Below are 23,246 nucleotides of genomic sequence, written 5' to 3'. Positions count from 1 at the left end.
CAAATTAGCATATAGGGGCGTATAAAACATACAGGAGTTAAGGACTCACATGGATAGTCCAATTATGGAATAAAGTTATATTTTATACACATGTACAAATTCCTACCACCACAGAAAATATTTACAGAGTGATTTATTTATATAAACAGTATTAATGTATTACACATGTACATCTTGAATAATTACATTCATAGAAACACATTAAATACACACTGATTAGTCTTCTTTTTTTTTTTTTGTTACACAGCATACACGTAAATGAACAATATTTTTACTATCATACCAAACCATCATTCCGTGAAAGAAAAGGAAACAAATAAATTACAACTCTTCGAAAGTCTTAACACCAAATACTTGAGTGAACATCTCTAAAATTGCTGACAGGAAGTAAGTACAAGTCATCTAAACTTATACCCTAACTGTCATGCTAATACATTAAAATCTGTATTTTTTTACACAAGGGTGTGATGTCAAATATTCAACCTAAATTAACCAAGCTTGTCTACTTTAAACACTCAATTAAACATGTTCACCACAATACAAACCTTGCTACATGACCATATCAGGTTATCTAAAGTACAGTACATTTTCAATTTTGACCTTGGTACATGTTCATGTATACCCTGATTCTTCTAATTTTTAGGACATATGTTAGCAGTTAGACATATTTCTCTCCCAGATTTTGGGAAAAGTATAGATATGAATATACTGTCAATGAGATGGACTAACCATGCATAACAAAAGGAAACTAAATGGTCCTGCTACAATTACATGTATACTGGCTAAAAAGAACAGGCCAGATGTCCGAAAAATTAGAAGAATTTGGTAATCCAGTTTATGATGGAAACAGATGGTGATAAAACACAATGCCAAGATGTTAGTCTAGATCTCCAATAAAAAGATAAAATATTGATAAGAGTTGTGACAATGAAGATGAATGATAATGGTTTGTGAGATGTATATTTATACAAGTACCCTCAGCAGTAAACCTTTCACAAGCTGATAGTGAATAATATTCTAATCTTGAATCTTGATGAAGTGAACTTTGAGTAAAGGTACTAGACTAACACCTTTTTCAATAAGTTAAATTCACAAGTTCCTGATATTTCTTGAAACTTTATACATGACATGATTGATCTTTACTGCCACACTTGAGAAATTTTCAATTCCTTGATCCAAGTGCTAAAATATGGTTCAGTACCAAAATGTAATGATATTCACTATGTCAAAGTTGAACCATAACACTAAGCATACCTCTGACATGAACACAATACATCAAATTTTTATGTGCACTGCTTGAAAAAATTTAATGTATCTTAATTCCTCAATCTTTTCGCATATAAAAAGGCAAATTGCGGTGAAATTCATCCACACTTTAAATTTGATTTTGGAGATAAAACTACACTGGTTGAACGAGCCAGTTTCAGGGCTTCGCAAAAAATATTTATATCAGTCAACACAGAATGATGCGTTCAGAATATGCTTGAATAAACACCTTGCAAACTTACGAAAAGTCTGAAGAATTACAGTAGTCAATATTTGAACAAATATGTTCAATAGACTGGCTAAGTTGTACAACAAAAAGCCTGTTACTTCAGCAATAGGGGCTTCTACGCACAGGCTATGTGCTCTGAAATGCTTACGGTTGAGGGTACAGAATTATTTCCTATTAGACCAATTTTTTGGCCTCAAAGAAACTTTTAAGATGTTTCATTTGCCAAAAGCCTGTAACTAGAAGAATGACGGTCTGTGAAATGGACCACCACAAAACTCGCTGGTTGGTACTCTCACTGGTTTGACGGAAACGCTCCTCACGATACTGAAACCAACAAGGCAAACAATCCATAAGAACTCCCAATTATACTGACACAAGCATCCCCACCCCCACCACCCGAGTATATTGTAACAATCATGAGATACAACCCAAACAAAGTCAACAACACTGTAATAAAGAAGCAAATGTCTGTCATAAAAACTTGTACTAAAACATCTGTATTAATATTCTGTAAGATTGCTGACCATTTAACAAATTATGAAGATTGTAAATCTGCCCCTGCTCGTAAACCTAGATATCACTGCCGACAAGTATGGGCTTCAGTTCTGGCAACCTCTATCCATGTATTTCTCTACAAGAAACACTCCTGGGACAAACATCTAAACTGTCACTTGTTTGGAATTCTTTAGAATTATCTAAATTTGATACAAATAAGGCTTTTTTTTTGGACTGGAACAACATTTCTTCCTATTCAAAAACGGGTCAGTGTACCTGTGGAGTAACAATGTCTTACAAATTGGAACAGAAATCTCAGATGGATACAGGGTCAAAAGCAAAGAAAAATTCTCCATTTCATCCAAATTCACTGCAAACTCCAGAGAGATTTCATGTCCCACTTAAATGTGGGAGCCTTTTGTAGTTTGTTTGCTATATTTTCTTTTTGTTTGTTTTGGTCGTCAATGTTACAAGGACAGTTATCTCCCTGACACCATGGTTATTTCTATCACTCAGCATTTGATTGCATTTATTTCACTATGAGGAAAGCTTACCACATCAAAACGGTTAGAACCAGTTTCCATTTCTTTTAACCATATATACATCTACCCTAAATGACCTATAAAATTAACCATAAAAGAACATTTCTGGAGGCAAATAAATGTCATGAGATATTACTTCTGGAGCTAACATTTACATTTTCCCAGTAGAATATCATCTGACTTCCAAACCTCTCTCAAAGCACCCTTCTAAAATCCATAGAACTCCCAAAAATATGGAAAAATGAGCAACTCGGTCATGGACGAAATTTCAGGTCATTTAGAGTAACCCGTACCTTTCATAACGCTTACCCTTTGATAATTCTGCTCCTTTGTGATCTGCTCAACCTGATCCAATAGCTGCCGTACCCGTAACTGAAGCTCGCTCAGCTTATCCTTGGCCTGGATCTGCTGATAGTCCACAGCATGTTCTCCTACCTGGATGTCCAGGTGCACTCTCTGAAAGGAAGAAGGTCAGACAGAATGCAAAACTAGTACACTTTAGCATTAGTCCAGTTGTAATGTCACTGGAATGCACTGACAGGTTAATACACAAAACAAAATCTTGGAAATTCAAGATGTGACCATCAAAATCCATTCTGAATACACTTCTGTAATAATTGTACATATATGTATATAAGCCGTTCTGGTTTAAAGGTTCTATGTGAAAAAAAAAGCAATGCATCATATGATGAAAACTCTCAAATCAGGATCCATGTATTTAATAGGCTTCTGGGTCTGTTCTAAGTATATGAGCACTGAATGGACTCTGTATGGATATAAAACCGTATACCAAAATGGTCACTTAACTGAATGTTGTTTAACGCTTTACTCAAAAATTTTTATACTTGTAAGAAAACTGTTTATTTTATGGATAAAGATATACCATAAAATTACAGGTCTGTCTTTAATCGCAAGTGTATACTTTTCACTTGGCTGCACAATATCAAAAAGTTGTGGGGAAATTCATGTAATGCAGTAGTATATATCAAATAGGGCTTGGCTTTAAATCTACTTCATACTAGATAAGTTCCATCTACGGCTCAAAAATAAAAACAATTCAGAAATGAAATATGACATCAGAAGTTACAAATTTGTGTCAAAACTGCATGTATTTACCAGCTGTCCACTTGAGAACCATGCTGAGGAGTTGGAGTGGAGGCAGATGACATGTTCTCCTGCTGAATGGGAGGTGAAGGTGAACCGACCCTCAGATGCATACGTCTGTAATGACAGTCCTCATCAATTAGAATAGAAAGAATTACTCACACACAACTAAATACTACATGGTCTTCGTATGTATCTTCAAAAAAAACTTTAAAATAAATGGATCAGTGAAGGTACGAAAATGGTTGCTTCATTTATATGATCTACATGCACAAGAATCAAAAAAAATTAGAAAACAGAAGTTGAGCTATTGTCTACAATTTATGACTCATACAGGCTACATTCTGTACTGAAGTTGTGTACAAGTTGACAATTCATTATGCTCAGACAGTTTTCTCTTTGTCTCTACAGATTTTAAGTAATGCGTTATGAGGATGCTAAATTATGCATGAAAACCAGTATTTATTGACATAAGAATGAAGACCAAAAGTCCATTAGTATTTCTAAACATTGTCTTGGGAAAATAAATCACATAAAAGACATGCCAAGAAAACTCCACCTAAAAACATTTTATTAGAGCCAAAACCTAAAACACACAAAACAATAACAGAGCACATTTTCGTACACTGTAGAGAGGAATGAAACAAATTTTACATTATCAAACACACCTTCATTCACAGAGAGCTATCCAAAGACAAACAAACTCATATATGTACACTTGTAGACGTGTAAAAATTAATGCTAAAGCTAAATTATGGAAAGCCATATCTTGTGTAAATGCACCAAATCCATGAGTTAGTATTTGATAATACAGTAAGAATGTTGACTACATTAAACATATAAAAATTAAACCAGACCAGATATTGTTTTAAAAAGCTGTTAAGTTATGACAGTACAGAAGACTTCTGCAGACCTGTAATGTAACTAAGACTGTCATTTGTTTCCTATTTTCTGTAGTAATGAAATTATCAAGTACTTTCCAAAAGCAATGGACTCCCCACCACCACACAAAAAACCCAATTTCACAGAAAATGAATACTGTACTTGGTTTCCACCCTTACAACAACCAATGTGCAGTAATGCTTACAATGCATCTGAAATTATTGACATCTCTCATCTTTCCCCCAAAAACTATGCCAGAAACATCCAATTTACTTCCGTGATTTATACCGGGACATTCCCTTATGCAGTGACTTTGAAAACCCATGAAATTCAATTGGTTCATTTATATGCATACAAGCAAAATCAGTACTCAAGCTGAAGTGTACTGTTAACTACAAAATGATGAACAGGAAAACATTCTCACAAAAACTACTGCTAAAATAAAACACTAAAAAGCATTACAACACAAAAAACTTGCCCCATACCACACAAATAATTAAATACAAGGTGAACTATGGAAGCTCCACTTGATCAAAGGGGCATAACTCACCCTTGACAAAACCACGCTATTCACTGGATCTTTTACTTCAACATGCATGCCCACACCGGGAGCAGTAGGCATGTACGCTTTTACAGAATAGTCAAACACTTGTACTTTATAATTACCTGGAAAACACATCAATTAGAACACATTCATTTCTACAATTAATTCAGATTAGCGATAAAAGCACCAGACCTTGTGAAACCCTGGGAAAACAACAGAGCTCAAGACTCATGAATCTGTAGTGTTTGTCAATAGTAGACAATTTAACAGCTAACAGAATCTAATCATCTCCAACTCAAGGTCAGACATCCATAGACATTTTGGTGTGCAGTAACTGTCTTTAACCTGTTGTTTTCTCCAGTTTCACACACACACTATTTCACATACAGCATTCCTTCAGATCTGGGCTTCTGCAACATGCTGCTTTGCCATTCTGACACACAGCTTACCCTTGACATTATCACAGATTCATCAGGGTCCCTGACAGTGACATGCATTCCCAAACCATAGGCATATGTTGCCACATAACTATTGGTGTTCCTGTCAAACATCTCAACCTTATACCTGCCTACAAAAGGATAATGAATGAACATAATAAACAATAACAAGCACAAGGAAGGCCTGCTCTAATTTAGTCCAAATACCTGACGCCAAGGACAACATGTCTTTTTTGTTGGGGTTGTCACTGGAGTCAGAACCCACTCAGGCCAAAAAGTGGCCCTTGAAGGTGTCTGTGGGTAGTACCCTTAGAGCGACGAAAATCCACATTTAATACTGTCCAACCACATTAAAACAACATTCACCAACATGCCTGAATTTTTGCACACATGCCTCAAAAAGAGTCTGACACCGAGTATATCGATCACCACCTGTCACTGAATCTCAAATTTGACACTCAGTTCTCTTCCATCGCCATAACTCACGCCAGCAGTGATGTAGTACACACATGCTCTATGAGTCTTGTTTGCTTACGTCTGCATGACAGGAAAGGTCAACCTACAACATTTAGCTCTGCATTCGGCACAAGCCACCTACCACATCTCAAAGAAAAAAAGATTTATTTAAATCTAAAACTTACTTCTGAAAAAAATGAAAGAATCAGTTAAACTTACATTTCCATCGTTTGCTTTTTTCTGGGGGCTTGATAAAACCCCATGAACCTTGGCTATGCAGATTACGCATGAAACTATGCGGCCCTATCATGGTAATTGTTTTACACGAAGTAATGGCAACTTTTTTTTGCTATGTAGGTTTTGGGTTTGCAGACTTTTGGAACTTTTCTTCAGCCTCATGTAGTTGCTCGGTTTTAACATCTACACACCTATTTTTTATTAACAGCCTGTCTACATGGCATGTATGACATGGACTGTTGTTCTGGTGTAACTGGAGATGGAAGACTATGTTCAAGGGTTTCATCTGAACCGTGGCCCCGTTCCACTTAGTGAAAATGGTTGTAATTCTCAAACGCTTCCCTTTTAACTCAAATTTCTCATCCTTATCCAAAATTATTGTTCGCACAACATTAGTTTGACCACCGGCATGCTGTTTGTGTCATGTGGTAGGTTGAAGCTTTCCTGTCATGCTGCCATAAGCAAACGAGACTTATTGAGAATCTGTGTACACATTCAACTATGTCACTGCTGGCATGAGTTAGGGCGAGGGAAGAGATGTGTGTGTCAAATTCGAGATTCAGTGGCCAGTAGCGATCAATATGCTCTGTGTCAGACTGTGTTTGAGGCATGTGTGCAAAAATAACTCATTCAGGTTTGTGGTGAAGGATGTATTAACATGTTTGGCCAGTATTAAATGTTGATTTTCACCGCTTGAAGTGAACAACCCACCTGACAATTTTTGGGCTGAGTGGGTTCTGGCACCAATGACAGACCCAACATGAAATATATGTGTCCTTGGCGCCAGGTATTCGGACTAACTCTAGTTACATACATGTAAGTACTTTGAAATTTGACACTTTATTTCTCAAAACTATTCAGAAATTTTTAGAGCCAAATGGTAGCACTAAGAAAATGAACAATCTGCAACAAGCATCTAATTTCCTAACTAAGCTCACGGCAGAAAGTAACATTATTACTGAAGGGTGATTTTCACGTGAAATCTTTACTAAAACTAAATGCTGACAAACTGAAATAAATACAAAGTTAAAAATGTTATATACTTGATGGAATATAGCTGTACAGGTTTAGTTTTACTTTCACCATCTAGTCAAGAAAAATGAATTTTACAAATCACATATGTGTTGTACACGTCTACATGTGGACACCCGGCAGAATCTGACAAGTAATAACAACAACAACGTCGTCTGTAGCCCCTTTCATGGCACAATACCCACCAACTACCATAGTTTCGTCCGGAATTTCTTCAATGAAACACTTCTTCTGTGTTTCCCCAATATGAAAATAAAGCCCATGGCAGGCTGAAATCAAGAAAACTAAGAGAACACCCAGACTTTGCATGTTGAAAGTTTCGCTGTGCAGCTTGGAAAGACAGAATCTCGCTACACATGCGCACGCTGTGCCACGTATCAGGCTGTAGTAAAAATGCCAACTTGTTTTGGAGAATCTCGGTGGCAGTCCGTATTTTTTTCACATTTTTTTGTATTTGTTTTTCGTATCCCTAATACACCTTGTTGAGTCCCTAATACACCTTGTTGAATTTGCCATTTTGCTCCATAATATCAAATAGTAGAAACTGATTTAGTAAATTAAACTATACAGCTACTTTACCTCCCATAATTAAAGTCTTATTTAGTTTGCCAATGGTTTTCAGTTTGATAGTTGTTAAAATGTTTTAATGTTCAATGTCTAATGGACAGAAGTGTTCTAAGATATGCCCCAAACTCAGTTTATCATCTGTCTACGAACTATCGTTCATTCTATCTTTCATTCTCTACCTGTCACCTACAGAATGCTCAATCCACATTTTGAGAACAACCATCTTTGACAGTTTCCACAGAGAGCAGAATCTGTCATTATGGACCCTGACCAGCTGCTAGCAAAATATGACGCGATAAGAACTGAGGTATTCACTGTTTTGTTAATTTTCAAACCGGGATATGTTCAATTTATCTATGTAATGATAGCCATCAAAGCTTTGGGTGTACAAGCCGGGAATTCAATGAAGAAATCTTGATCGCAGGAATGCATCTTTCGTGTCATCGTTATGTTACTGGTATTATTCAGGCGACAGTATTCGTTACCATAGCGGCGTGACATTAGATCCATGTTGTTCTCTCACATATTCCTATTGAAATATTCTGATTAAACTTTGTCTCAAAAAGACGAATGCAATATATATTTCACGCATATGATAACTCCTGTAAATATGAACCAGGTATTAGTCTTAGATTTTTGGATTATTCAGAAAGCTAACATTAATATCTTCTATTCTGTATATTTTGCTTTATTCTAACATTCACCAGGTGAATTCACCCTTCGCATAGAAAGAAAATATAAGTAAATAAAACATCAATATCTAAACTGTTGACTTAGGTCATGCGCATGAGTGAGTTGCTAATGATTTTCACCTAACCCATTGCATCCAACGTCATGTATGTAGCAATTAGTACTCCATTTTCAAACAGGAAAATACAATATTTATAACAGTTAAAATATGTACATGTTGCAGTAAATAGCAAAAGATGATTGACCTAATGGGTAACTGTATTTGCATGGACGAACTATCTATAGCAAGGCATACTGCCATTCGATCAGTCCTGTCTTTTACATTGTTTATAGTTTGTTTAAAAGTGTGTAATGCAAAATTGATTTAAACATTATAACTGTCTCTCTGCTTAATCCATCTTGAAGTTTTCAACGCCTATCTTATTGTGAGGATGTCTGAATGTGGTGACACAGCTGTCACATAGCAGCATAAAAGTCTCACCTGAAATTGAAAGGTTTTGAATCTGACAGTTCATTGCTGAACGATTGCATGAATTCATTGGATAATGTAAAGTTTACCTTGGAGTGTTCAGTTTGTCATTCATGCAGGATCAGTTGACATGGGTATGAAATGACTAGATATGAAGTTGTTTGCGTAAGAAATGACCTGATACCAGTGAGTTAGTTAATGTAGTATGCTATTTTCAGAGAATCTACAATATATTTGTATAGCACACAAAATATACATGACTTTTTGTTTATGTAATGGGTTGCTTGTTATCTCCTGTTTCAGTATCACATTTGTAAGCGAAAGTTAGACAGTAAATGTGAAGCGCTGCTAATTTTGAGTAAAGAGTTGGATGAATGCCGTTCAGAGAGGGATCAGTTCAAATTAATGGCTGAGCAGCTGCGGGCGAGATACCAGGACATAAAGCGACAAATAAACGGATTGGTTAGTGCTGTTGTGGTCACCATAGTCATTTTGAAAAATTATTTCATTAATTTATTGCTGTAACAGCATACATATATTTTGGTTCTTTAGTTAACCATTGCAGTTAATGGTGTTCTGTTGTAATATATCTAGTGATTTACTTTTCTGCATGCCTCTCACCAATGCGGTCACTGTGAGTGTAAGTCCAGCTCATGCTGGCTTCCTATCCGGCCGTACATGGGAAGGTCCAGCAGCAACCTACGGATGGTCGTGGGTTTCCACCAGGCCCTGCCGGTTTCCACCTACTATAATGCTGGCTGACGTTATATAAGTGAAATATTCTTGAGTTCGACATAAAACACCCAGCAAATAAATAAGTGAATAAATAAATTTCTGCATGTCTGTCAGTATGATACAAAGATGTGTCATTATATTTGTGTTAAGTAAGCGTCTCCCGGGAAAGTCATGTAAGGCCACAAAAGAAAGCATGGCCGACAACTGTCTAACACAGAGGCCCTGAGATCTACATGGATAGAAGCAGGAGAATCTGAATAAAGTCCCTGCCTGATAAACCACTTTCTTGGGTTCCAAAGGCACTGTTACACTGTGAATTTAAGAGGTCCAAGAAACTGCAAAGAACAGCATATATTTTAAGGATTTACATGCGAATGATTTTCTTGTCTCTTCAGCACCCAATTAGTTCTGCAAATTCCTTGGACCCTCGTTTTTATTCGGACATGCAAAGTCAAGTAAGTAATCTGCTCTATTTTTTGGCCTTGAAATACATCAGGTGGGATAATATTCATCTGACACACAAATCATTTGCTTCCATATTACACCAAACTCTGTGTCAAATTCATCATTGACTTTCCCTATACTAAATCTACTTTCGTAATACAGCTGTAAAAAGCATGCTGTATATATATGTGATTTGTTATATCAGTATCCATCAATGAAGTTTATATTTGACACATTTTGTACCTTATCTGTTTTGTCAGAGCTTAGCCAAATTGTTATGTGAGACAAAGGAACAGAGTAAGTCATTGCAGTTTGAGGTGGATGACCTGAAGCAGAAGTTACAGGATGCACAAGGTGACATAAAGGTTTGTGAAGAAATGTGTCCATATATACTGGTTTTTAACAAAACGTCCCTGTTAGCATTTAACAGTGCTTGTTCAGTATTGCATTTATTATTTAAAAGTGTTGTCCCTAATTTTTTATTTCAATTTGTATAAATGTTATGCTAAAGGAAAACTCCCAAGAACTGAACTCTGAAATCTACTACTAAAATCATTTCTTTTAGCCATGGTAGTATAAATCATAAGAAAAAAAATAAAATCAGACTCTCTCGAGTCTGTAGGCTGCCATTTTAGCCAAAATGATTCCATCATGCCGTCTTTTCAAAAATCTTCTTACACATATCCCAGGGTTATGTAGCCACTGTTTGCAATAAAGTGTTAACTGTATGAAATAGTCATTCACCTGTTGTGGCATTCACATTAAACTTTCTGAAAGTATTTATTTATTTAGTTATTTGATTGGTGTTTTACGCCGTACTCAAGAATATTTCACTCGTACAACGGCGGCCAGCATTGTGGTGGGTGGGAACCAGGTAGAGCCCAGGGGAAACCGACGATCATCCACAGGTTGCTGGCAGACCTTTCTGAAAGTAACAGAGGCCTTCAAAAACACTGTAGTAAATTTACACCTTGAGATAAGAGCTTTGGTGTGAATTCATGTCCTGGGAACAAGTAGTAAAACAATTTTAGTAATATACTTTTTCTTTGTTGTCTATTAATATTAAGCTGTAATAACCAGATCTGTGTTCCGACAGTTACTACGGGAACAGATTGCTCGGCAGAGGGTGGGGACCACAGATGAGGGGATGAACACGCGACACTTCCCCGCATATGAAAGAGAAGATCTGGTCAGGCAGCTGGAAGCCTCAAGAGAACAGGTGAAACTTAATTGGTTTATTTGATTGATGTTTTATGCCCTTCTCCTGAATATTTCACTTCTATGACAGTGGCTAGCATTATGGTAGGAAATCAGGACAGAGGCTCCTGCGCTGGGCAGGCACGTTAACCGCTAGGCCATGGATATTATCAGCATGTTCCCCAGTAATCAATCAGTTCACTTTGTTTGTCTCTAATTACTTGTTTCCAGTGGAAAATTATTATTTGTTGTAGAAGTAACATAGAGTGCTCTTTGAAACAAGCTTCTTGCCTATGATATACTTAATTAATAGGGCAGCTTTGACGTTTACCGTTAACAGTGAATAAAATAGTTTTCCACCTGTATAACTGATTGCAAATCACATAAAGTCAGTAATTTGGGGTACACTGAAATAACCTAAATGACCATAAAGTTCACCCACAAAAGTGCATTTTTAGAGGCAAATAAATGTCACAAAATTTTAGTTTTGGAGCTGAAACTTACAATTTTTCAGTAGAGTATCATTCCATGTTCCAAGCAAACCTCAAAACACCTTTCTCAAATCAATAGAACTTTTTGAATCAGGAAAAATGGTCAAGTTAGTCATGGACGAAATGTATGGGCATTAAGGGTAAGTAGATTTCGAAATTCAAAATTTAAACTGCTGATAGTTTAATTATCAGTCAGTCGTTTCCAGGTCAAGTCCTTGTTTCGGGAAAGAACTTCCAGCTCTTTTTGAATAGAGTGTATGAATAATTTGTTATCCAATGCTTTATTTCAGTATTTACAGCTTGAAAGAGACTTGCAGCAGGTATTAGATGAGAAGGAAGAACAGGTGACAGAAAGAGACATTTACCGCACAAAATATGAGCGTTTAAACCAAGAACTCAACTATATCTTACGGGGAGATGAAAAGCGGATCATTGACATTGATGCATTGTCAATGGAAAACAAGTAAGAAGTTGATCTGTCGTCAGTGTAACACTGATATTGTGAGTGGAAAAATATATTGCCCCATTGTCAATAAGAAACACGTCAAATATTATCCATTGAAGAAGAAAACAACTAGATATTGAGATTTTGTCAGTGGAAAACTAATGTTAAAAGTATTGATCCATTGTAGTGGAAAACAGTTGTAAATGGAAAGAGAGTTGTGGTTGCTGTTATATCTAGTCCAGCTTTATCCCTTCAAAATTTGAGAAAATGTTTTGTTTGTATTATATTATTTGTATTACCCAATCACTTCTAAAAAGTAGTGCCTTTCTTCCAGATATCTGAAAGACCGGTTAAAGCAGATGGAAGAAGAAAAGACAATTGCCATGGCTACCGTTTCAAAATACAAGGTACGTTTCTTTTTTTTCATATTTAGTGTATGTGTAAAAAGCCAATATTGAAAATTCAAGGACATGATACATGAGTGTGAGATACCAAGTACTAAAGACTGCTAAGAGCAAATTTTTGTTGGACCCATGACGAAAAATGTGAAGCTTACATATTGTACTTTGAAGATATGATTGATTATTTTCTTTTCTATGTTTTCTAGAAAATGTTGAAAAACACCTGAAAAACAAAATAGGTCTCCACAGGTTGTAAGAAATTTCGACTGGTTATGTTGAGGATGTTAAATGATGGTTTCTTAAATTTTTTGTTCTGCTTCATTTTTAATTCTGCTTTATTATACTCATGTTGCAGAGCATACTGGAGAGAAAGAAGAACAAGGGTATTCTGAAGTTCGGTCCAGTTGGTCAGAGTAGGAGTGGAGGCGTGGTAATCTCACAGAAACAAGGTAGATAACCACTTGCTCAAAAGCCCTAGAGGGAGCTGGTTGTGGCCAAGTGATTAAGACGCTTGTCTTCAAATCTCTAGGAACGATGAGGATGCGGTTCAATCCTGGTCTTGGACTGGTCTCGTGTTGCTATTTGTGCAATCTAGTACTGGTAAAAGACCACTTGTCTCCCCTCCATATGGTGTGCATATTTCCACGTCACATTGTTGGAAGGTTCGTCATTAACTTGTCAGAGTTTGATGGTTTAACCCAGGCACTCTCTTTTCCCCCATCTATTTGATACGTGAAAACTTCTGGCATTGTTTTACAATTAGATAAAATAAATAAATACAACTCGGTACATTTTTCGGCTTTCCCGCAGTTGCTTAACAAGACGGTGTTGTGAAGGATTATGAAAGACATGAATAGTACTATAGGGTGGTTTGATTGTTATCCAATATTGATTAAAAGTAATACGTGCAGTGTGTTTCAAGTACTTATTTTCACATACATTACCTATAAGCATTGAGATTTCACTTTGACTTCCTCAGCATCAGTGACCTCATATCTATTAACAGTTCAGCAGTTACTAGAAAACCAGTCGGGTAGGACGGCTTCCCCACAGGCTCTTCAGGATCTACAGGCCTTAGCCAGTGCTCTTCTGGACACGGTCAACGACAAAAATCTGGCCATCTCACATCAGAGGAAAACAAACAAGTCAGTTGGAGGCTTCACTGTTGTTATATTTTAGTTCACTCCAGTAATAGTCACTCCAGAGCCATCAGTAAGCTTCATGAATTGTTGGTTGTTTGTAATAACTGTGAGAGCAAATTTGGTAAATAATCACATGTACCTCCTCGGAGGGAAAACTATGTTTTTAGTATGTAGATAAAGGTGAAATGTAAGGATTTCCTTCACTAGTAATGAAGTATCTCTCTGGCAAGAGTTAGATGTCACTTTTGCTATTACATGCCCCGATGGCATGATGTCTCAAAGAAACATTTTATTTAATGACATTCCAATCCATGTGTCCTCTATATACTATATGAAGAGTTGTGTTTTCTAGCAAACTGTGGGCTTTTTTTAAGTCATTTAGGTTCTGCTCATTCTATATGTTTGTAAAGATGAACCTAAAATTCACTGTTGGTTAACGCATTTTTCTTTTAGAATTCTGGGAAATCGAGTGTCAGAACTGGAAAAAAAATTGAAAACTCTGGAAGTGTCAGGTTTATGGAACATTCCAGGTAAGGATATTTTTGATTTAAATTTTTGAAAGTTTTTTCTGTTTAACATAATCAAGAGTATTCTTGTGTTACAAATAAACACCAGAGATTGCAGTAGTGAAAAATCTTAGGACAGCCTGTTTTGGTCATGGAAGACGCATGGATGATTTAAATATTTACTTGTTTGATCCCAATTTTGACTCCTTTAGCATGTTATGTTCTGGTTTTAATTGACTTGAAAAGTGACCTAAGAAATCATTGTTTGACATTTACCATTTGGGGTGGGAAACAGAACACAAATTATATCAAATTATGACGCTTTTGTATACTTTCCAAAAAGAAATAAAAGCAATGTCTGCAGTATTCAGAACTTGTGTTAAACTTTCTGTTGTGATCCTGAAATTGTGTAATCCTGAAAATAAAAATTTAGCTTTTTTTTTTTTTTTTTAGCAAATTTGACGTGCTTAGAGAAGTTAAGAGCTGAATGTGAGGAGGTGAAGACCTTGTTGCCACAGGACATGTCAGAGACTAGTCAGACTAGCCAGACCAGCCCCCCGGAGTCATGGCAGAAGTTACAGAGTGTCATGAGTCCATCCTCTCCCAGCAGTTCTATCCCCAGCCCCTCCCACACGGCCAGTGAAACAACGGCAACCAAACCTGAGAAGCCCCCTGTGTCATTGGAGGACTTAGATCTGCTGCCAACCAGAGATGACTCGGGGAAGTCCCTCAAGTTTGCCGAGGTCAAAGGTCAGTGGATTAATTGTTCCCAGCATTTGTGAGTTTGTAATAGATAATATTAGATTAATTTTTGCTGGAAATTGCTATTCTGTAGTATCACAGTCATTATAGTTAGCATTAGAGTGATGGTTAGAGAACTGACACTTTACAGCAGTATGTACTTAGGGCTGTTTGTCTTTAGTTGAACATTGTCAGTTATTTGAACATTGTCAGTTATTCAGTCATTATGATATCTTTACAATGCAAGATGTAGCTCTCTGATATTTTACTCAGTCATCTTAAAGGGTATACCAAAAAAACTGTTCCCTTCAAGCATTTTGTTATGTACATGACTAGAGCATTAGAATAGGGTGTACAGGGGGACTTACAGCAAAGAATGGTTGTATGGTTTAGAAATTAGCCAAGTTAGATTCATGTTTTACTTTTTTCTCCCTAATAGACATGATTACAGCTAAGTATTTATACATCAACCACTTGAACATTTTATTCCAGAAAGCATTATGAATGCTTTTGGAAAGTAAGTACTTTCTGTTTTCAAGTTTTATTTCAAATTTTTGTCAGTGGTGTGGGTTTTCTTTCAATTCAGGAGAGGGTGTATGTAGCACATGAGAAGGGTAAGGTGAGGTATTTGCATCAGTCACTTTTACCGTTTAAGCTCAAAGATACCTTTTAGTTTGTTAGATATGACTATCCTTGCAGTTTTTTTGCATTCTAAAGTCTATTACATAACAGTATGATATCTGTTGGTGCAGCATGCATTTTATACTACATCATGCTACGTTGAAAAAAAAAACAAGTTATAATTTGCTCTTTCAAGTGAAAGAAAAAAAAAATCAACTAAAACAGAGTGTCTGTGGAAATACCAAACTACTGAAAACAATATTTGAAACCAGTAAGTTGACAGATTTTTTTCTTACCCACCAAGCACTGTCAGTTGACAGAAGAAATAAGTAAAGGTAGGGTATGGTTTAGTTTTAGTAGTCTGATGCCTGCTTATTATTATATTTTCTTTCACTTTCATTAAGAAAACAATTAAACAAACTCCTGTATTATGATACATTTGACGGCATTGTGGCATGAAGCTGTTGGGGATCTGGGTACACGCATGTATGATGTAAATGTATGAACCGGTATAGATCTCTGATCTAAGGAATGATTTCTGTAGATGGTATAATTGTGCAAAAGCATTGTGATGTGAAATTTTATAATGAGAAAATAAAGGACAGGTTGTTTAAATGTGTGCAAATGAAATATTATTCCTTTGTACAAACAGCATGAAATACATTCAGACTGGGTCAGCAACAGCAGGTAGACTGAATATGATTTGAACTTTACAGCTACCTTGCGAAATATATGATTCGTTGATGATGTCTTAAGCTTTGTGTTAGGTGTTTACATTTCAGGCAGATGATTGGATGTTTTCTGTGTCGTTAAAGAACTTTGACATGATTCCACTTGATTTCAGAGATGATCTGTCACCTAGCAGTAATTGGCTAACTCTGGCCGATTTGATTTATTTAATAATTTGATTGGTGTTTTATGCATGCTCAAGAATATTTCACTTACGTGTATATGTCGGTGGCCAGCATAAGGATGGGAGGAAATCGTGCAGAGCTCTTGAGAAAAACATTACCATCTGCAGGAGTGGAAGCCAGCATGAGCTGGACTTGAACTCACAGCAACTGAATTGGTGAGAGGCTCCTGTGTCATTCAGCCGCACTGACCTGCTAATCACCTCAGCCACGGTTGCCCCCCCTAGCTGATTTGATCTAGGTCATCAATGCACATCACCATGAGCGTTGACCAGGAGTGTGTTCCAATAGAATTTGGTTCCACTGCAAGACGAATATCAATGATAGTTGTTAGGATCACATGGGATCTGATTATATTTGCGCAGCCTGTCATGTACCAGTATTTCTGTGCGTAAATTAAATCACCATTTTAATATATCGTGCTCATGGAGATTAGATATCAGGCTTCTAAGCTCTGTACATGTACTTCTGACACTGGAAAGAGATTTCTTTGCTACAGAACAACAAAGAAAAGTTTTTTTCCTGCTCCTAAGAACAAAAAGCTTAACGAAACTATGGCACACTTGTTTGGTACAAAATCAAACAGTGCAAATCCAATCACATTTTTGTTATTATTTTGGACTAGCCTAAATTATTACCTTTCACAAAATGCCATAATTGGTAATATTTATAATGGCAGGTTACTTCACAACTTTTTCAAATTTTGGAATCAATTTAACACTATAAATAGCTCATGTACATAAGTCTGATAATTTGTGAAAGGCATTAATTTTTGCTATTCTTGGTAAATGGAGAAAATTTTATTTCAGTAGTGAACAGACGAATATGGATTTTTTGCTAAAAATAATCGCTAATAGCCACTTAAAGTGATGGGTTTTGGAGAATGTTTTATTGTGTATTCTGCCCTTAATTGATTTTATTGTGCTTGCCAATAAAGAAATGACTTTATGGCATGAAAGATTGACACTTTGTTGTTGTAACACCAACTAACTAAAATGTGTATTTCATGTTTGTCACTTCACAGAAATAGATTTTATGTTTCTATAGACATAAGAGATACTTATACATGTGTGTGTATTTCAGAATATACGACCTGACACCTTCCAAAGAAAAGATTAAAAAGGGTTGAGGAAGAAATGGTACCTGTTATATCTACTTTGATGGTTATCAAAAATGTTAATATTTTCAGATGAGAAGGTCGAGGATGAGGTTCGACTGGATGGCGCTGCAGAGGTCACAGAAACCTCTGACAGTGTAGATGCTGGGAGTAGTTGTTCCTGTAGCCAGTCAGTGGTTGATGAAATGAGGCTAACTGAGGAGCCTGAAATGGAGGACAGTGATTCTATGCTGGAAAACACAGGGTCTGAATGTAAAGCTACTCATGAAGAAAAAGTCACAGAATCTGATTACAAACCTGCCCATGAAGAGAATGCTGTGTCAGATATACTAGAGACTCTGATAGAGGCTGCCACGTCAAAAGTCATTGGACAGTCCAAAAGTTGTCAGTCACTGTGCTCACCAAGACACCGTATCCAGTCATTCTCCTCTGAAAATGAAAACACGGGAATGGAGGCGGATGTTGTCATAGAAACGGGTGGGCGGGCCACACCTACCAGCAGCACTCCAAGTCGGACGTTATCCCCAACATGTTCGTCTCCATTACTGCCCGAACACAGCGAAGCAGACGATAGTGGCTGTAGTAATGTGGATGTTTGATGTAGTGGTGGCTTTAATGCAACACTTTTTACATGTGATTAAATTTGCCTCTCTAAATCAAGCTCATTCTACTTAAATTCTTAGATTGGTAACTGGATGAGAATCTTCATGTATAAATGCTGATACTGGTGCAAAGACATGTGGTCCATTGTCCTGGCTCCAGTTTCACAAAGCAGCGTACAACAATTTTTTATCATATATTTGTTGTACAATATTTTGTACATCGCTGTTAACGTAGAACTGTTACAAGTACGACATCTTTGTGAAAGTGGCCCCAGATGTGTATAAACATGGTGGACATAACCCAGGCTTGTTAGCTGTGGGATCAAAAAGCCTATTGTGACACCTGATGTAGATGGCTTGCACTTGTGGCTGTATTGGATAGTGACAGATTCAGAATGTCTATATCCCGGTGTACAGATATTTTATGATCACATGTAGTATACAAAAAAAAGAGATTGGTGCATGTATCGGAGATAATTTAGCTGATGATTGCATTGAAACACATCAAACGTTGTTTTTGTTGCCATGATGTGAATTATTCCCATCATTATGCCTTGGAATTCCAGAGGACAAATTAATTGCTGATACATTAAATCACAAATTGTGCACTTTTGAACCTCATCCCACAAAGTTATTGTAGGCTAAAGTTGATTGTAATTACCATGACTAAGTATGTTCAAGAAAAGCTACCATGGGACTGTCATTCTTCAACCTTTTCACATGTTGGAAAGATATTTATTCAGCTATATTCTGAGGGCGTTAATCTGTCAGACTGATGAAATTATACTTTTGTGAATCCCTGAAATCCCCTACCAATGTAATTTTGTTTACAAAATCAAATTAGAAAGGTGCATAAATTGCACTGCAAGTTGCTCTTTCATGTGTCAACAAGTTGAGGAACTATCCTATAATTGCTTTGTGGTACTACCAAGACAACATATGTTAATTCTACAGGTATAAAATGCACTTTGTTAAGGGCACCAAGTTACAACACCGACTTAAGTATGTTTCGTGGAACTAACTCCTGGCTGATAAACTTCTGCTGATATTCAAAAGCCCAATCTACATATAGATTAAACCAAAATTATTTGATGCCATGTCAATAATTTTATGAAATGTATCCATATCTGATCATCAAGAATTCATGTCAAACGGGAATTTAGTACAGAAGGAATATGTCGTGAGCATGAAGTAGATTTCTGCAAAGGAAGGTGGTGTCAGATGTATAGGATATATACAGGGTACAGGATATGATACGGCCCTGGAATCTCCCAAATTCCTCTACTCTTAAAACAGACTATTGTGACCTAGACAGCACTCAAAAGAAGTCAATAATTGTTGTATGTCTACACATTATGTATAAAGTCATGTCTTCATCTGTTGACTCGATTACATTCCTGTGCTTGGTCTTCCATTTGTACCTTCAGTATCGGTACAGAAAAAAGAAAGAAATATTCCAAGGGATCCCGTGTAAATAAAATGCTAACAAAGCATTGAAAGAAATCTCAAACTAACGGTGGTCTGCATTTAAAAATTTCAAATTTCAATCAGTGTTGTGAAGTAGAGTAAATCGTCATGTAATCATTTTTAAGACTTTAAAATACGTGTTATTCTTATTGGCTGATGAGATTATTTATCTTAGACCCATTATTTATCCATAAGGAGTCCACTTTGTGTCATACTGTCTGTTATACAATTCTGACACCTTCAGCAAAACTCCATTATGGGAAGTTCAGCATAAAACCCCAAACATGCATACATTCATATCATATGAATTTTTATTTTGGTAAATAGTGGTGGTGAATAAGTTTTCATAAAGCATATTTTCTGTCTGAACCTTTTACAATACAAATTATCACAAGTTACATTTGTTTTCTAAAAGCTACGTTGGGCGCTCTGTATACTTACACTTTTCATATTATGATATAAGAATCTGTCCTTGTGAATCATTCCTGCAGGTACATGTACTAAACTGTTTCTGATATGTATGTAGTTTCAACCATGAAGCTTGCATAAAGTTTGTTGTAACTGAGAGTTATATATGTGTGCACACTATAGCATATTTTTCCTGATGTTTTTCACTTACACATTCTGGGGACTTTTAGATGCGATGTTGTACTCAGTCCCATCAGTACAAACATGGCAGAAGAAATTCTAGCCCAAAAGTTTCATTCCATTACAGAAGAGATTCTTATTTTTCTCTCAAGATTTGTTTTCTTTTACTTTTGTGTACATAAGAAAGATGACTGCTCAAGTTTGTTTGTACATGCATTTTTGTTATTTCTGTATGTTTATTTGTTTCATTCATGATCATTATGTAAATAAACATATGGCCTGTGTTTAGGTGTTAGATTGTAAACTATACTAGGGAGTGTGACACTGTTTTGTCAGAACACCAACTGTCTTAGTTTTCAAATCAACTTCACAGAATCAATACAAGTGGACTTAAGAAGTAACTGGCAGACATGGGATTTTGGCTTTGGAGGAATTCCATCTTTAATTGCTGTGAGAAAGTTGTGGATTTAGCTTTAGAAGATGTGTGAGCTAGATTGTTATCTTTCAGTCCATTGTCCATCTTATCACTGATGAACACAGGAATTACTGTGTTTCGGGTAAAGCTTAGCATTTTTCAGGTGGCCTTTGATTCTGATTTATTCATCCATCTTATATTGCCACCAAAGAGCATTTTTTGTCAAATTTGATTAATTTCTTATTAGAAAAACTTCAGTGTCGGCATCAAAAGTATTATTTTAAGGCCTTTACATGTACCTGCTTTTGAAAGGGCATTTTTACATGCCAAACTTTAGGTGAAATATGGAATTACCATAACACAGCTAACATACATATACAGAGTACAGTCACAGCATTTTACAAATCTATACCAAGCACAGTTACCATGGTGACGTGTCTCTTGTGTGTTGTCATGGAAGTTATTCCAGGTGCAAATCTGGTGTGTGTGTTTTGTATAGCTAATTATATGCTGCGTAACTAAATCATGACTCGTGAAGTCCCTCCATTGATGTGAAAAAAGAACATGTTGATTGGCTATCTCTGTTTCTAGTCCTACAAAATTTTCATCTCTTGCACGTGGTTGTGAACAGTTCATCATGACATGAACAGTTTGTTATGAATATGTATTTTATGTGTATAAGGGATCTTTCTATGTTTACATCTTTGTGTTTTTTCTGTTTTTATTGTTTTGGTGTCTGAACTATGGTTCTCTTATCTGACATCTTGTTTTTGTAAAGTATCTTACTGTCTAATATTATGTAAAGCTAACAACACGTACATATAGTTTACCCGTACGACATATATGTGATGACTGTCAGCTGATATCTGGCAGACCAACCAGAGCTCTTCAAAATGAGGTCATACTGCTTATATTCACTCAGCTTCAAAAAAGAAATGTTTCTGGTGATTCTGTTTATGATACTTCTGAAAAATTATCTCACAAGAAAGTGGGCCTGCTGCTCAATTTGTTTTTGACATGATACTTATTTCAGAAATATGGTTATTACTTAATTTATTCAAACAAATTACTACGTTTCAACTGTCATATGTTTCTTGATTTATAGATCTTTATTTCCTTTTGTGGGGGGGGGGGGGGGGGGAGGGGCAGAACATCCTATTTTATATCAGTAATCACTGTACCTGTCATATTATGTCTGAAATTGCCAGAAATCTACTTAACTATATATGCTTTAATAGCCTAGTCTTGTGCACAAGTGGCATTTCTGGTATTGTAGGTTAACTGCAGTCATCTTGAATATGTGATGTATACTTTAACCAACAGAGAAGGTACCATTCTCTTTCCCGAGAAAAGCCAGTTGTGCACCTGGCAAGATAAGGCTAAGCCTGTTGTCGTTGTTCATCTGTCATGTGTTGTTATCTCAGATGGCTTCACATCTGTAAAAGTACCTGGATATTGGGTACATGTATAGAAGTTGTTTTTGTTATTAAAAGAAAATTAAGCAATGTATATGGGGTGTTACTGTTTGCATCCATGTGCTTGTACTCGCATTTTCAATGAACAGAATATAATGGGACTCAGTGGTTAGCCTGTGAGCACAGTGCAATGACCCAGGTACCTCTAACCAACGCGGTGACTAGGAGTTCAAGTCTAGCTGATGCTGGATTCCTCTCCAGCAGTACGTGGGAAAGTGTTCCAGCAACTTGTTTCTTGTCTGAGTATGGTGTAAAACACCAATCAAACAACAACTCAGTGGCTAGGACATAAAAGTGCAGGTTCAAATCTGGCCTTAGGCAAGGAATTTGTGGATTTCCCCAGGATAAGCTGTCGGTAATGCTCACGGGAATTTAACATGTGTGGAAGACTACTTGTCATTCACCAGTAGGACATGATGACTGAGAAAGTTTATCAGTAACTTGCCAAATGTTGGTGTTTGAATGGCGCTTCAGTTTCCTCCACCCATATCATGGACTGCTTTTTGTGTAAGTGAAATATTCTCGAGTATGGTGCTTAACAACAATTAAAATCAGTCCTGAAGAGATTAGGTTTGAACTCTGCAATCCTACCACTTATTCTTGCCTTAGCAGCACTTCACATGTTAAAGTTCTATGATTCCTTTCCTGACAAACACATGTAGAGGTAAACGCATATTATTTACATGTAAAACTGTATGATTTTGTGGAGTAGTGATGGGGTAGAAACCGTATGGATTTTCTCAGAGCTAAACCCAGCAATATATATTGTGCATAACTAGAATGATCTTGAGTATGGATTTAAACAGCCATGATATCAATATTTTTTTTATCTTGGTGTGCAAACAGTACACATGTAAACTCATTTTGCCCTGTACTTTCCAATCAAGTAAATATCTAAATAACACAAACTTGACTTTCATCAAGTTGGTGAAACTCAATCTTCATTGTGGACTTCTGAACACCAGTAAAACAAATGAAATGAAAGCCTGATGTACATA

The 23,246-nt window shown here is 36.4% G+C and overlaps 2 protein-coding genes across 4 annotated transcripts; one reads left to right on the top strand and one right to left on the bottom strand.

Moving 5' to 3' along the window:
• Positions 1 to 381: 381 nt before the first annotated feature.
• LOC135466598 (transmembrane emp24 domain-containing protein eca-like) lies at positions 382 to 7,568 on the bottom strand. Of its 2 annotated transcripts, none has more exons than XM_064744172.1 (5): positions 7,410 to 7,568; positions 5,512 to 5,630; positions 3,649 to 3,753; positions 2,842 to 2,988; positions 382 to 1,819 (listed from the first exon to the last, which is right to left on the bottom strand). In XM_064744172.1, exons 1-5 carry the CDS (start codon positions 7,531 to 7,533, stop codon positions 1,670 to 1,672), a joined length of 645 nt encoding a protein of 214 aa, XP_064600242.1. In that variant the 5' UTR covers positions 7,534 to 7,568; the 3' UTR covers positions 382 to 1,669. The 2 variants fall into 2 exon arrangements, with proteins under 2 accessions (XP_064600242.1, XP_064600243.1); XM_064744173.1 differs by lacking the exon at positions 5,512 to 5,630 and adding an exon at positions 5,069 to 5,184.
• Positions 7,569 to 8,033: 465 nt separating this feature from the next.
• On the top strand, positions 8,034 to 21,892 carry LOC135466577 (coiled-coil domain-containing protein 149-like). Of its 2 annotated transcripts, XM_064744134.1 has the most exons (13): positions 8,034 to 8,098; positions 9,254 to 9,412; positions 10,081 to 10,140; positions 10,390 to 10,494; positions 11,226 to 11,348; positions 12,108 to 12,280; positions 12,597 to 12,669; positions 13,019 to 13,112; positions 13,670 to 13,808; positions 14,259 to 14,335; positions 14,765 to 15,061; positions 15,545 to 15,569; positions 17,774 to 17,857. In XM_064744134.1, the coding sequence occupies exons 1-13, from the start codon at positions 8,051 to 8,053 to the stop codon at positions 17,775 to 17,777; spliced, it is 1,377 nt and encodes a 458-aa protein (XP_064600204.1). In that variant the 5' UTR covers positions 8,034 to 8,050; the 3' UTR covers positions 17,778 to 17,857. The 2 variants fall into 2 exon arrangements, with proteins under 2 accessions (XP_064600204.1, XP_064600202.1); XM_064744132.1 differs by lacking the exon at positions 15,545 to 15,569 and having other exon boundaries at positions 17,774 to 21,892.
• The last annotated feature ends 1,354 nt before the right edge of the window (positions 21,893 to 23,246 follow it).

Source organism: Liolophura sinensis, chromosome 6 (genome assembly GCF_032854445.1).
Source record: "Liolophura sinensis isolate JHLJ2023 chromosome 6, CUHK_Ljap_v2, whole genome shotgun sequence".
Classification (NCBI taxonomy): domain Eukaryota; kingdom Metazoa; phylum Mollusca; class Polyplacophora; order Chitonida; family Chitonidae; genus Liolophura; species Liolophura sinensis.
The sequence above is the reverse complement of the archived record's forward strand: the minus strand, read 5'-3'. Positions and strand labels throughout refer to the sequence as shown.